Source organism: Budorcas taxicolor, chromosome 5, assembly GCF_023091745.1.
Source record: "Budorcas taxicolor isolate Tak-1 chromosome 5, Takin1.1, whole genome shotgun sequence".
NCBI lineage: Eukaryota > Metazoa > Chordata > Mammalia > Artiodactyla > Bovidae > Budorcas > Budorcas taxicolor.
Genome location: NC_068914.1, coordinates 145,310,554 through 145,324,437, shown reverse-complemented (window position 1 = coordinate 145,324,437; position 13,884 = coordinate 145,310,554). Strand labels below are relative to the sequence as shown.

The window sequence follows — 13,884 nt, the reverse complement described above, 5'->3', positions numbered from 1 at the left end:
TCCCTACAATCTTGATTCCAGCTTGTGCTTCATCCAGTCCAACATTTCTCAAGATGTACTCTGCATGTTGCTGCTGCTAAGTCACTTCAGTCGTGTCCAACTCTGTGTGACCCCATGGACAGCAGCCCACCAGGCTCCCCCGTCCCTGGGATACTCCAGGCAAGAACACTGAGGTGGCTTGCCATTTCCTTCTCCAATGCATGAAAGTGAAAAGTGAAAGTGAAGTTACTCAGTCGTGTCTGACCCTCAGTGAACCCATGGACTGCAGCCTTCCAGGCTCCTCCATCCATGGGATTTTCCAGGCAGGAGTACTGGAGTGGGGTGCCATTGATAGAAGTTAAATAAGCAGGGTGACAATATACAGCCTTGACATACTCCTTCCCCGATTTGGAACCAGTCTTTTGTTCCATGTCCAGTTCTAACTGTTGCTTCTTGACCTACATACAGATTTCTCAGGATGCAGGTCAGATGGTCTGGTATTCCCATCTCTTGAAGAAGTTTCCAGTTTGTTGTGATCCACATAGTTAAAGGCTTTGGCATAGTCAATAAAGTAGAAGTAGATGTTTTTCTGGAACTCTCTTGCATTTTCAGTGATCGAACGGATGTTGGCAATTTGACCTCTGGTTCCTCTGTTCTTTCTAAATCCAGCTTGAACATTTGGAAGTTCACAGTTCATGGACCACAGCCTTGTCTAACTCAATGAAACTATGAGCCATGTCATGTAGGGCCACTCAAGACAGGCAGGTCTTAGTGGAGAGTCTGACAAGACATGGTCCACTGGAGAAGGAAAGGCAAACCACTTCAGTCCTCTTGCCTTGAGAACCCCATGAACTCCTAGCTTCACTGCCTCTTATACGTGATGCACTTCAGCTGCTGTGTTGTAAACTTCAAGAGTGCATTTTCCTGCTCCCTCAACATCCCTGCAAATATGGTGTGAGATCCCCACTCGATTCATCAGGTACACCAGTGTGATGAGATTTTCCCTGCCACGAGTCCCGCTTCTGGCCTCCTCTGACTGTGACCTAGGGACATTCAAATGCACCACTGAATTTCTCTCACACCTTTTCCTGTGTAACTGCACCATGACTTCGGGTATTGTCACTTGTCCATGGGTCTTCACATGCCCTTTTGAGGTCCATTGCTTGGTTGATCCTGTTCTATTGGCACATCACCCACATACCAACCTGATGGAGTGTGGTGACTCTGACTTTTAGGACCAATGAGGATAATAAACCTTGTTGCCTACAACTCTCCTATGAAACCCCCTGCCCCCACCAACAATGTAGCCACATCCTACTGACCATTATGTCAAAGAAAACAGAACAATTACCATGCTGAGACTGTGTCACAGAGGTCGAATTCAGAAGCTGAATCTGTATGAAACTTTTGACCTCACCTCTGCCTCCTACAACACATCACAAAGACCCTTCACCCAAGCATGTTCTAAAGGCTCTATCCGTAATCTCGAGTCATTCTGGTGATAAGACAGAGGCTTTTCCTGCTAGAGATCCCCACACAGACCACACAGGACTTACCTGAGCAGACTACTCCAGCATCCCAATCATGGGTATAGCTATCATTACGATAGTCTTTAATATTAGAATGCCTACAGTCACTGACAGTTGGCTCTGTCCCTTCACACAAAGTATACAAAAGCCAAATGGGGCCAAGTCCTGGCCCAAAATAAGCTTCTTGAGGAATACCAACGGCAGCTCCACACTCCAGCTGTCTGCACACTACAGATGCATCCTTCAAGCTCCAGCTGCCATCAACCACTGTGCCCCATTCTCCCTGGTGCTTCACTTCCACTCTCCCCTCACAGCGGTGGGCTCCATCCTTCAGCCTCAGCTCCAGTACTGCAAAAGAGACACACGACAGGAAAGATTTAGGAGACTTAGAGTGGTACAATATTTAAAACATTAGCTCTCTGGGGAGCAAAACAGTGCATGGGATATAGTGTTTCCTGACCTCTGTGGTATAAACATTCCCAGCGTGGCCAACTCTAAGCCCCCAGTGTGCCGTCACTGAACACGGAGCAGGAAGGGAGGCACCAAGTATTTCTCAGGAGCCTGTAGAACCAGCTCCAGGGACACCACCGAGGACAGGCCTTCAGAGACTTTGGATGCTGCCCTCCCTGTAGATGTGCCCAAGGCTACTAGGGCCCAGCAGCTCCATCTCAGTTGCAGCTCAAATCCCTCTCTTTCCCTGTCTATAGGAAGCATCTCATCCAGCTCAGGAACAGAGGGCTGGGTAACAGGCCCTAAAATGCCCTGGTTATTCCTGCCATCTGGTGTTCATGTCTTTGTGTAATTCCACACTCCAATGTACCTGTAACACGCATCTAACAAATGGAATTTGACGAAAGTGATCAGATGTCACTTTAGTGATTAAGTCATAAAATGACTCTGGTTTCTGAATATAAAAAGGAGTTCATTAGTAGGAACATTATAGATGGAGACATTACCAGTGTTCAGTTCAGTTCAGTCACTCAGGCGTGTCTGATTCTTTGAGACCCCTTGGACTACAGTACACCCAGCCTCCCTGTCCATCACCAACTCCTGGAGTTTACTCAGACTCATATCCATTCAGTCAGTGATGCCATGCAAGCATCTCATCGTCTGTCATCCCGTTCTCCTCCCACCTTCAACCTGTCCCAGCATCAGAAGACTCGATTTCTTGAAAAAAAGAACTAACCAGATATTTTGTGATTCTCTGATAGCTCAATTGGTTAAAGAATCCACCTGCAATGCAGGACACCCCGGTTCAATTCCTGCATCAGGAATATCTGCTGGAGAAGGAATAGGCTACCCACTCCAGTCTTCTCTTGGTCGTTTCTTGTGGCTCAGCTGGTAAAGAATCAGTCTGCAATGCTGGAGACCTGTGTCTGATCCTTGGGTTGGGAACACCCCCTGGAGAAGGGAAAGACTACCCAATCCAGTAAGGCCTGGAGAATTCCATGGACTGTGTACCCATGGGGTCACAAAGAGTCAAACATGACTGAGTGACTTTCACTTCTTCAGTTCTTCAACCAGATATTTTGAAGCTGAATAATAAATGAATGGGCTTCCCAGGTGGCGCTAGTGGTAAAGAACCTGTCTGCAAGTGCCCGAAATGTAAGAGACTCGGGCTCAATCCCTGGGTCCGGAAGATCCCCTGGAGGAGTGCATGGCAACCCACTTCAGTATTCTTGCCGGGAGAATGCTATGGACAGAGGAGCCTGGTGGGCTACAGTCCATAGGGTCACAAAGAGTCAGACATGACTGAGGCGACTTAACATGCACAATACAATGAGTAAACTGAAGAATTCAACAGAGATTCAACAACAGACTTGACCAAGGGAAAGAAAAAGACAAAAGAATCAATGTGTTGGAAGAAAGATTAGTTGAAAGCATCCAAATAGAGGAGCCAAAAGAGAATGAAAGGAATATAGAAAGCCAGTGGACACCATAAAGAGAAACAATGTATGGACTGGAGTCATAGCAGAAGAAGTGAAGGAGAAAAGAATTAAGGGCTGAGGACTTCCCTGGTGGTGTAGTGGTTAAGAATCCACCGGCCAATGTAGGGAACATGGGTTCAATCCCTGGTCCAGGAAGACTCCACATGCCGCAGAGCAACTAAGCCAGCGTGCCCCAGCTGCTGACCCGTGCGCACCCAGAGCATGTGCTCTGCACCAAGAGAAGCCCCTGCAGTGAGAAGCCTGTGCACTGCAGCGAGGAGCAGCCCCTGCTCACCACAGCTAGAGAAAGCCCGTGGGCAGCAAGGAGACCTAGCACAGCCAAAAGTGAATAATTAAAACAGAAAGACAGGCTGCAAATTTCCAAACCTGGGGAAAGATCTGGACATCTAAGTTCAAGAAGTTAATAAGTCACCCCATAATTTCAATCCAAAACAACCTTCTTCAAGACCTACAGAGTAAAGTGTTCAAGTCCAAAAATAAAGGGAAAATTCTAAAAGTCTAGAGAGTAGAAAAGAAATCTGTCACCCAAGAGGACTCCCATAAGGAGATCAGCGGATATATCCACAGAAACCCGGCAGACCATGAAGAAGGATTGGTGACATTCTCCACCATCACTCAGGGGAAAGCAGCTCCAGGGAGGGACAGAAGAGGGCACGGAGAAAGGGCTCCCTACAGAGTCACAGCAGTTCCTGGGAGGGGAAAGGACCGTCCCAGGCCCCCAGCACATCAGGAAACATCACAGGGACGAGGGCAGGGACTTGGGAACTTATACACGTGGGGCTGCACGTCAACTGATTTTTACAGAGGGATAATTCGTTCATTGGAAGGACTGATGTGGAAGCTGAAACTCCAATACTTTGGCCACCTGATGTGAAGAGCTGACATGTCAGAAAAGACCCTGAAGCTGGGAAAGAGAGAAGATGGGAGGAGAAGGGGACGACAGAGGATGAGATGGTTGGATGGCGTCACCGACTCAATGGACATGAGTCTGGGTAGACACCGGGAGTTGGTGATGGACAGGGAGGCCTGGTGTCCTGCGGTCCATGGGATCACAGAGTTAGACACCAGTGAGCGACTGAACTGAACTGAACTGAACTGAACAGACAAGAGGCCCCTCTCCTGGATGCGGGCTTCTCTGCTCCCTAATGGACACCTGGTGGGAACAGGTGAGGCAAACAGGCAGAGCCTCTCACAGAGCCCAGTGCTGGGCAGACATGGCAACAAGCAGAGGGGAGTCCGAGAGATGAGGGAGAGGAGCCAGAGAGAGACAGGCAGATGCACAATTATCTCTGATCCAGTTACATGCAGCGGCCGTGACACCCAGCCCTGTGGACACCCTGTGTGCTTCACAGACCAACGGACTCAGTCCCTGCTCAGCAGCTCTGTTCCTCTCACACAGACACGCTCCACCTCCCCTCATACACACACACAGCCTCACACACTCACCCCACACACACACACACAGGCTCACACACTCCCCCACACACACACACAGCCTCACACACCCTCACACACTCCTCACACACTCCTCACTCACCCTCACTCACCCACACTCATCCGCACATACTCCTCACACACCTTAATACATCACTTGCACACTCCTCACACACTCCACAAACACATACACTCTTCACACCCACATACACCCTCACACACACACACCCTCACACACTCCTCACCTGCGCACATACACACACATATACACACAAAATCACAGAGCCTACAGGAGCGATGACACAGGAAGCACGGGGACCCGGGGGCAGTGCTCGCACACCAGGCACGTGGAGCGTGTGGGAACAGCCCAGAGGCCCAGCTGAGCTCAGTCGCTGGACACACTGGGGACCACTGGGACCCCTAGAAGCTCCCTGAGAACAAGGGAGACAGTGGAGGGACTCAGGCTGACCCAGCTCAGTCCAGACAAAACCTCACTGCTCTGTAAAATCTGCCGCTACGACAAATGGACCCCCCCATAGGAGAGGGACCAGTATTCACATCAGCATGGTTCTTTTTTGGTCAGAAACACTGAGGCTCAGCTCCAGAACTCCAGACACCTGCCTGCTGTGGACCCAGGACAGAGGGGCAGCTCTTACCTTGACCACCCACCACGGTGCTGAGGAGGAGGACGCAGAGTCCCCGCAGGGAGAGGTGTCTGCCCAGAGCCATTCTGAGCCCACGTCCTCAAGGTCACAGTCCCAGCTGCAGAATCAGCCTGTGAGGAGTGTCAGGGTGCCGAGCGGGGTCTATATAGACCACCCCTTACACCCTCCCTCCTGAGAGCCACTAGCGACACCTCTCACCATTTCAGGCACTACTGGAGGCTGCATCTGCCACTTTCTGAAGCTCAGACACCAATGAGCTTCTGAATCTTCCACATCTCCTTATATGAGCAACACGGTCCTTTGACCTCCTGCTTCCGTAGTCCTCAGAGCTGGGTCCCACTGCTGGGACTAGGGTAGAAACGGTTCATCAGAAATCATGAATGTCTTTCTCTCCCCTGATCACCCTGGTCAATATCTGAAGACTGTGAGATCTCACAGGATCTAGGTGTGGAGTCTGTTGACCTGTGCAGAATAACTTGTAGAATCAAGTGTTGATCTTCCCCTGTACTGAGCTCAGGGTGGAAGCAGAGAACTACAAGAAGTATTTTTTTTCTTTAGTTTTTAGTTTTTTAGCTTTTAATTTGATGTATAACATACATACAAAAAAGTGCCCAAAGCATAAATTATCAGCTCAGTGAATTATTATAAATTGAAAATCAATATGTGCATAGGTAGGTGTATATATGCATATAAATGATTTTGAGAAGCACACCTTGAAATATGAGTGTATTTATCAGGTCAGCAGAAAATGAGGACAGGAGTACAGGAATTCACAGGTGACTGTGAAAGCATGAAGTGAGACCCATCAAGTTGGGAGGATGAGATTGCAGGGTTTTCCCCCTTCTCAGAGTGATCTGGAGACTGGGTCCTGGAGCAAATGCCTGCATGCTGAGTCGTGTCTGACTCTTTGCAACCCATGGACTGTAGCTTGCCAGCCTCCTCTGTCCAGTGGATTTCCCAGGCAAGAATACTGGAGGGGGTTGCCATTTCCTTCTAAAGGGATCTTTCTGACTCAAGGATCGAATCTGCTTCTCCTTCATTGGCAGGTGGGTTCCCTATAGGGATATTCAGATGTGTTAAATCCCTTTCCCTTTATTGCATTTCATTTATGTGAAGTATCTCTTTCAGCTAGTCACTAAATGATGCTGACAGAGAGAAAGAGATTGCTCTTAAAGGAAACAAAGAGAAAGTAGGAGTCATCATTCAACTCTAGCCCACCAAAATAGGAGCAGGGATCTCTAGAAGAAAACATGGGGCTTCCACTGATGGCTCAGCAGGAAAGAATCCGCCCACATAGCAAGAGACGTGGATTCAATCCCTGGGTCGGGAAGATCCCCTGGAGAAGGAAATGGCAACCCACTCCAGTATTCTTGCCTGGAGAATTCCGTGGACAGAATGGCCTGGCCAGACACAGTCCACCGTGTCGAAATGAGTTGGGCACGACTAAGTGACAAAACAACGAAAACAAGAGAATTCTACTTTAGAAAGACTAAAGATTTCTAAACCTCACGTGCCACCTTTATATGCTGAGAGTATGGTTTGACAAGAATCAGGATACATTTGTATTATAAAACCATAACTAAAGAAGACACAAAATATAATTTAAGGGAACAGCTCCAGAGAGATGGGGAAATAGAAAGTCTCCTACACAATAGCTGCAGGCGCGGGGCAATGAAGGGGTGAGTGAAGCAGAGAAGAGAAAGGGGTTCATGCTACCTGAAACCACCAATGAACCCACGTCCTCTGTTCTGCATTTAAGAAGAAAGGTGGAGGCAAGAATGGAATCCCAGGTGGGTTGAGGGGACAGATCCAAGCAGAAGGGATGATGTCCAGTGTAGCCATTGCTGCCTTTTTCTGTTTCCACTCATCAGAGAAGCTCCCAGATGCTCTCCCAGAAGGTACCCCAGGGATGAATAGAGAGACTGAGAAGGGCCATAAGGGATGCAAGATAGAGCTCACCCATAGAAATTCAAGGTCACTAATGTGCTGCCCCCTTTCCTCATGCCCCCTCAGGCTCAAGATTCCCATGATGCAGCCCTGTGGTCCACACAAGCCCACCCTGAGGTCCCCTCATCCTGACTCCGTCTTTTCAGCACAGATGTGGAAGGAAGCATCTGTGACACACAGGCCCCAGAGTCCCCACTGGAGCTCAGAGACAGCTTCAAGAGCCACCCACGGGCCCCCTTAAGGTCTCAGTAGGGCCAACACTGAGGGCAGCTGCAGGTTAGTCCACAGCCCTGCCACATCCCCCAGCAGATGGACCCCTCATCCCAGGCAGCAGACACAACTTCTCTGTCCCGCCATGCCTGTCCTTCCTACTTGAGACTTGGGAGAAAAGACAGTTGAACACATGCTTTTCTTCCTCTAAATAGGCTAATATTTACCCATTATTTATGCAAGAATCACTTCCTTGTCATCTGGTCCTCTCACTCTCAAGCCCCATGACTGTACCTGACCCCACCTCCTTCTATATCTGGACCTTTAATAGATTAATCATAAAAACTGATTATAAATATCAAAATCAAAATTTAAACTCAGTTGCTGAAGTAAGACCAGGATCTGCTCAGTCACTTGGAATTGATGCTCTACTCCCTCTGGGCCCAGAGTCATCATTCCTTACCCAGGTATGGACTCCACGCCATCACCAGAAACCACCAGACACCTTGAACACAGGACATGCTTCCTGGGGTCCAGTATCCCTCCCACAGGATTACACACAGATGTGTTTAGTGAACCAGGTACACATGGTCTCAACTTGGGATGGAGATGTCACAGGTCTCCAGACAGTTTACAGAAAGGGATGGGCTGTAAGGAGTGGCAAACTCAGGGCTGGCAGCCTGTCCCCACAGCACCCTCTGCCCCAGAGCTGGGGGTGCAGGGTCAACATGGACCAACTCACCCTTGGATGAAGCTACATCTTTCTGACACATGAAGTAATCTCAGTAGCCAATCTCATCAAAGACTTGAAGGAGGAAAGTTTTAGGGAGGACCCTAACCCAGCTGTGTCCACAATGAACATGAGAGAGTGCAGTACAGGGGTCAGGAAAACAGGCTCGGAAGCCAGACCGCCTGGTCTTGACACACAGTTTAGCCACAGGCCAAGTGTGGGCCTTGAACAGGGTTCTTACACTTTCTGATTAGTAAAAGGAGGGTTATGATCCCACAAAGATGACTGATTTTGGTGGAGATTAAGTGAGTTGGCATTAGTATGTGATATTACAACACTAGTAAACAGTAGTACCTGCGCTGATGCTGATGTGCTCATTCGTGGCCCATGAATGAGAACTCATGCCAGGTTCCTCTGTCCACGGAACTATCAAGGCAATAGCAGTAGCACATAGTAGTAGTATTGTGTACTACTGTTAACCCGCTTTCCTGATGGCTCAGATGATAAAGAATCTGCCTGCAATGCAGGAGATCTGAGTTTGATCCCTGGGTCAGGAAGATTCTCTGGAGAAGGAAAAGACAACCCACCTCAGTATTCTTTCCTGGGAAATCCCATGGACAGAGGAGCCTGGAGGGGCCACAGTCCATGGAGTTGCAATGAGTTGGTCACAGCTGAGCGACTAACACACACACACACACACACACGTAGTAGTAGTAGAGAAGCAGTGTTAGGGTGTCACCCACCATCTCATCCCAGGAATCTCAGGACTCTAGAACAGGAATTCCATTCTGTTACCTGGAGCCTTGACCGAGGCTGTCAGAACTCTCCCAGGAACCACATGCTGTGATGGTCCTTGGTGCCAATCAGAGTTGTGAGTCTTCCACACATCACCCCTTCTCTCTGTGTCCCATGTAACTGCTCAAGAACCTCGACCTTGCCATTGGTGAGCTTTTGTAAATTAAGTTGTTTACTTAATCATTTTACTTTATAAACTCGAATGTACTTGGTAAAACATTTTGTGTCCAATTCACCTCCATATCCCCAATGCTTGGCTAACTAAAAATCGTAATGATGTCTCTTGTATACCTGAATGAATGAATGGCAGCCTGGTATTTTACACAAATCATTTCAATCAAAAAGAAATCTTTTGAGAAATAATTTAACTTGTTGTGAGGATGTAACAGCACAGTGCAAGCTGCATCATTCATTTGAATGATATTTCAATACTGTTAAATGGTATGACCTATATGTGGTTCACTTCAACACCTTTCTGCAATGAATGCAGTAAATTGCAATAACTAGAAACAACCTAGCCCCAGCACAAGAGCAGTGCTGAGAGAGCCAGCTCTAAACATGGATAAACGCTGCAAATTTCTCTCTATATCTGAAGATAAAGAAGACAAAGCACAGAACCCTGACAGGTGAAGACCATGAAGCCTCCTGTTCTGGTCTTAATCAGATACAGCCAAGTGGTCAGGATGTTTATATATTTATCATTTGGCACATTTTCAATTCAAACCACACAGAACTGTAACAGGAAGCAATTTTGTTGTAAAAAAATTTAGACATCTTCCATGTTGAATTAGAAGTACAGAAGTAAAGAGCAGAAAGAATCTTGTTCTTTTACTTAGGCTAACTATCTGTCCTTATGGATTCTAAAGCAATACAACATGTAGCATTATTATTTCCAAATCCATGAAAAAATGGTGGTCAGAGGTTCAGTAATCTCTTTGCTAGGAAAGTTAATAATTAAACCTGCTTGCTTGAGGAACATTTCCTCAGGACCAATCAGACAGACTAAAATACAAAGTATTTTTAAATTTAACAGAGGTATACATGTTTCAATGCCATTCTCCCAAAACGTTACGGGGAGGGAGGAGGGAAGAGGGTTCAGGATGGGGAACACTTGTATACTTGTGGCAGATTCATGTTGATGTTTCGCAAAACCTATACAATATTGCTAAGTTCTTAACCTCCAATTAAAATAAATAAATTTATATTTTTAAAAAAGAGGCAAAATCAATGCAATATTATAAAGTAAAAATAATAATAATAATAATAAAATAAAATCTGAAAATAAAAAGAGGTATACAGCTCTAAAGGAAAATTATTAACTGAGTTGTTACACCAAAGCGTTGGAGACCCCCTTCACCATCTGTGTTCCTTGCATGAATGGGACCAAGATAGTAAAGACTCCTTTACCAAAGACCACTTCATCACAAGAGCATGAAGGAAAGAGCAAGGTCATGAGCTGGCTGAGGTGCAGCCCATTATCTCTGTTCAGCCCTTTACAGTCTACAACCAGAAACATCGAACAAAGAGTGTGGCACTGAATTGGCCTCATTCATTCCTCCATAGTGCAACATCAGATACCCAGAGAGACAAGAAGACACCTCCTGGAAATAGAGGAAAACCAGTCTCAGCAGCGAGCTTGAACTAGAAATGACAAGACAGTAATTACCATGAACCCGAACTAAGTTGAGGCATAAATTTTAAATGGGAGAGTCTGTGTTAACTTTATGGAACTTTGAATCCACACATACATCCCTTGCTAGTGCACAAGATGAAATCAGTGATAAAAACAGAGAATATTACATTTATGTATATTTCAATTCTAGAGGACACATTTTTAAGCCCATTACAGAAAGAAAATTCATAAATCTTCTCTTGTTTTTAAAAGCACAGAGTTGTCACGTCTATGAACTCTTTCTAATTCCTTCATCTCAAAATTACTGCTGTGTTTATTTAATCTGTAAAACCTTGCTCACTGTCTCTAAAGTGGGGGCTTTTTGAGAGGAAATATTGTGTCTTACTCTTCAATATCTCTTTAAAGTCAAGTAAAGACAAATAGAAAGAGCTTAAGAAGTAGTGGATAAATAAAGAAATGAATGCATAAACAAATGCTGAAAATCACCCTGCAATTAGTGATACTGAGTGGGGAGGGTGGGAGCAGGGGAGGCACGAATCTGAGTACTCCGACTCAGCACAGACAGAAGTGGAGAAAGGAGCCAGAGACACACCAGACGAAGGAACCAGATATAGAAGGCCTTCTTCAAATCCCATTCTGGGGCCGGTCTAATGACATATACTTTCTGCACAAAATTGTACCTCAGAAACTTCACCAAGGCAAGAAAAAAACTAACAGCATTGCTACCAAGGATGTGGCATCAATAGTAAATCATCAAATAGCTGTTTTTCTATCTCCCAGTGACTCATTCTGGCCAATGAAACGTGGGTGTTGCCACCTGTGTCACTTCTGAGCAGAGGCATGGAAAACCCATGCGACTCTCTAGTTTCTCTCTTTCCTGCCCCCAGAAGCTGCGTGTTCCACGTGGTACACCTGTGAGCCTGTGGAGCCTCACTGCCCACAGCACGTCTGCAGGTTTGTCATGAATGTGTGTGTGCACGTGTGTGTTCCTTCTGAGACTTGGGAGTCAGTTGTTCCAGCCTCAGATCAGAGCCTGTTCTGAAGACTTGAAAGGAAGACAGAATCTGTCCCATGAAGCAGGTACTTTCCTGGATCTCCTCTTCCTTCTGTGTCTTCACCCCAAGCTGCTCCTCAGGTCCCACCTTGATTCCTCTTGGGGGCTTGGTTGATTCCTAGCCACCATGACTGACTGACCAACAACTAGATCTAAACTTCCGTTTAAGAGCGTCCACAGCTGGCGCAGCTCCTCTTCCCATCACATCAGTCTGTGCTGACAGTTGTGCTTCCATTTCCCCATTTTTGTCTCTGAGCATCTTGACCTTCATCCTGAAACAGCTCTCCTTTGCTCTGAGTTAGTCAGTTCATCATCTTTGATCTTATTTTTACATTCCACCAATCCTGTACTAGTGAAAAAGCAGCATGTACTTTCCAAACCTCTTCTGTTTCTTCTGGATTTCCGGAACAAATCTGATTCCTGGATTCAGTTCTCCATGTAGTTAATTAAATTCTTCACCTTTGGGTAAGAAATAGTTTTGTTGAATTTTTTTTTCCTCAACTGAAGAAAATGGCACGTTCAAAACCTATCTCCTTGTGACCATGTAACCGGAAGGTATATGTGAGGGGTCCGGCGGCTAACCGCTCAAAAGCCAGTATACAGGCTAGGTTGGTGGAAAGGAAAGTTCGTTTTATTTCAGATGCCAGCAACTGGCGGGGAGGGTGGTGGACATCTGTAAAAGGGCCGACTCTGCCCACCCCATGACAAGAAGAGGGTGAGAGCTTCTATAGACAGAGCTGGGGTGGCGGAGGTTATATGCAGAAACAGCACAGTCATCTCTAACAGGCACCTTCTAATTGGTCATCAGTGGTCTGATTAGCATCATCTCGGTTGTTTTCAGTTCAGTTCAGTTGCTCAGTCGAGTCCGACTCTTTGCGACCCCATGGGCTGCAGCACACCAGGCTTCCCGGTCCATCACCAACTCCCAGAGCTTGCTCATACTCATGTCCATCAAGCTGGTAATGCCATCCAAAACATCCACTGGTTGTTTTAGGTACAGTTGATCTTTAGTGCTTTGGTGTACTTGTTCCCATGTCTTTGTGGTCAGTTCTCAGAACTGTGGGTGCTCAAGTCCTGGGTACCGTGTGGTCATCATGCAGTCACTGCTCCACCTGGGGTTCTGTATCTATAAGAAGCTCCCAGGACATGGCTCAGAATATCATCCATAACCCTTGAGAAAGAACTAAAGGTCCTTACTGTGCTTAATGACCACATTATTATTATTTAGTCTCCTCTGAATGTTTTCATTTGTTTCCACGTTTCTTGCTTCTCCAATTAAACGTATTCTTTGACTAAAGTTTTCCACAGGCAAAAGGCAGGCAGAAGACACGGTGAGGGGCAAGGATCATAGAGTCCTCTCTGTTTCAACCACAGCCCTAGGGCCCCCCTTGGGACTTGGAAGGGGCTAGAGCAAGGAGAGGCTCTGAAGAACACGCTTCATTAACTTCATGATTCACCCACCTCTGCTCAGAGCTGACGTAATTACCAACTGCAGAGCTATTGAGCTCTTGTGGGTGGTGATTCTTAAACCACTGAGACCTAAGGTTAGTGCCTCTGGGGTGGCACTCAGAGTTCAAAGCCTGAGTGATTGCTATCGCATGTGGAGCTTTGGTGCAGCTGAGTCCTGCCCGCAGACCAGCCTCAGAGCGCTGGAAATACAGCAAAATGTATTCCTCCTTTAACATCAAAGACTCTGTGAACAGATCTCTTTTCCTTTTCATCAGATTCTTCCCAATCTGCGCATGCTAACCAAGGTTCCTGCAGTCTGCAGGCATTGTCTGAGGTCTTGCCAGGGCCCAGGACTAGAGTGAGGCCTGTGCCTGTGTATAAGCTCTGTATCTCCCCTCTCTATAACTTAACAGATGCTCAGCTAATATTTATTGAATGGCTAAGTGGCATTGTATTAAATGTTGAAGACAAATTGTCTTAAATATAAAGAAATGTTTCTGAAAACATCAT

At 46.6% G+C, this 13,884-nt stretch overlaps 1 protein-coding gene across 1 annotated transcript in view; it reads right to left on the bottom strand.

The window, feature by feature from the left end:
• Positions 1–5,620, bottom strand: part of LOC128048490 (antigen WC1.1-like) — a 51,738-nt gene extending 46,118 nt beyond the window's left edge. Inside the window, exons 1-2 of the mRNA XM_052640889.1 lie at positions 5,548–5,620; positions 1,536–1,856 (exon numbers count right to left, since the gene is read on the bottom strand). Coding sequence (XP_052496849.1) covers positions 1,536–1,856; positions 5,548–5,620 — 394 coding nt within the window. The remainder of the gene's footprint in view (positions 1–1,535; positions 1,857–5,547) is intronic.
• Between the last annotated feature and the right edge of the window lie 8,264 nt (positions 5,621–13,884).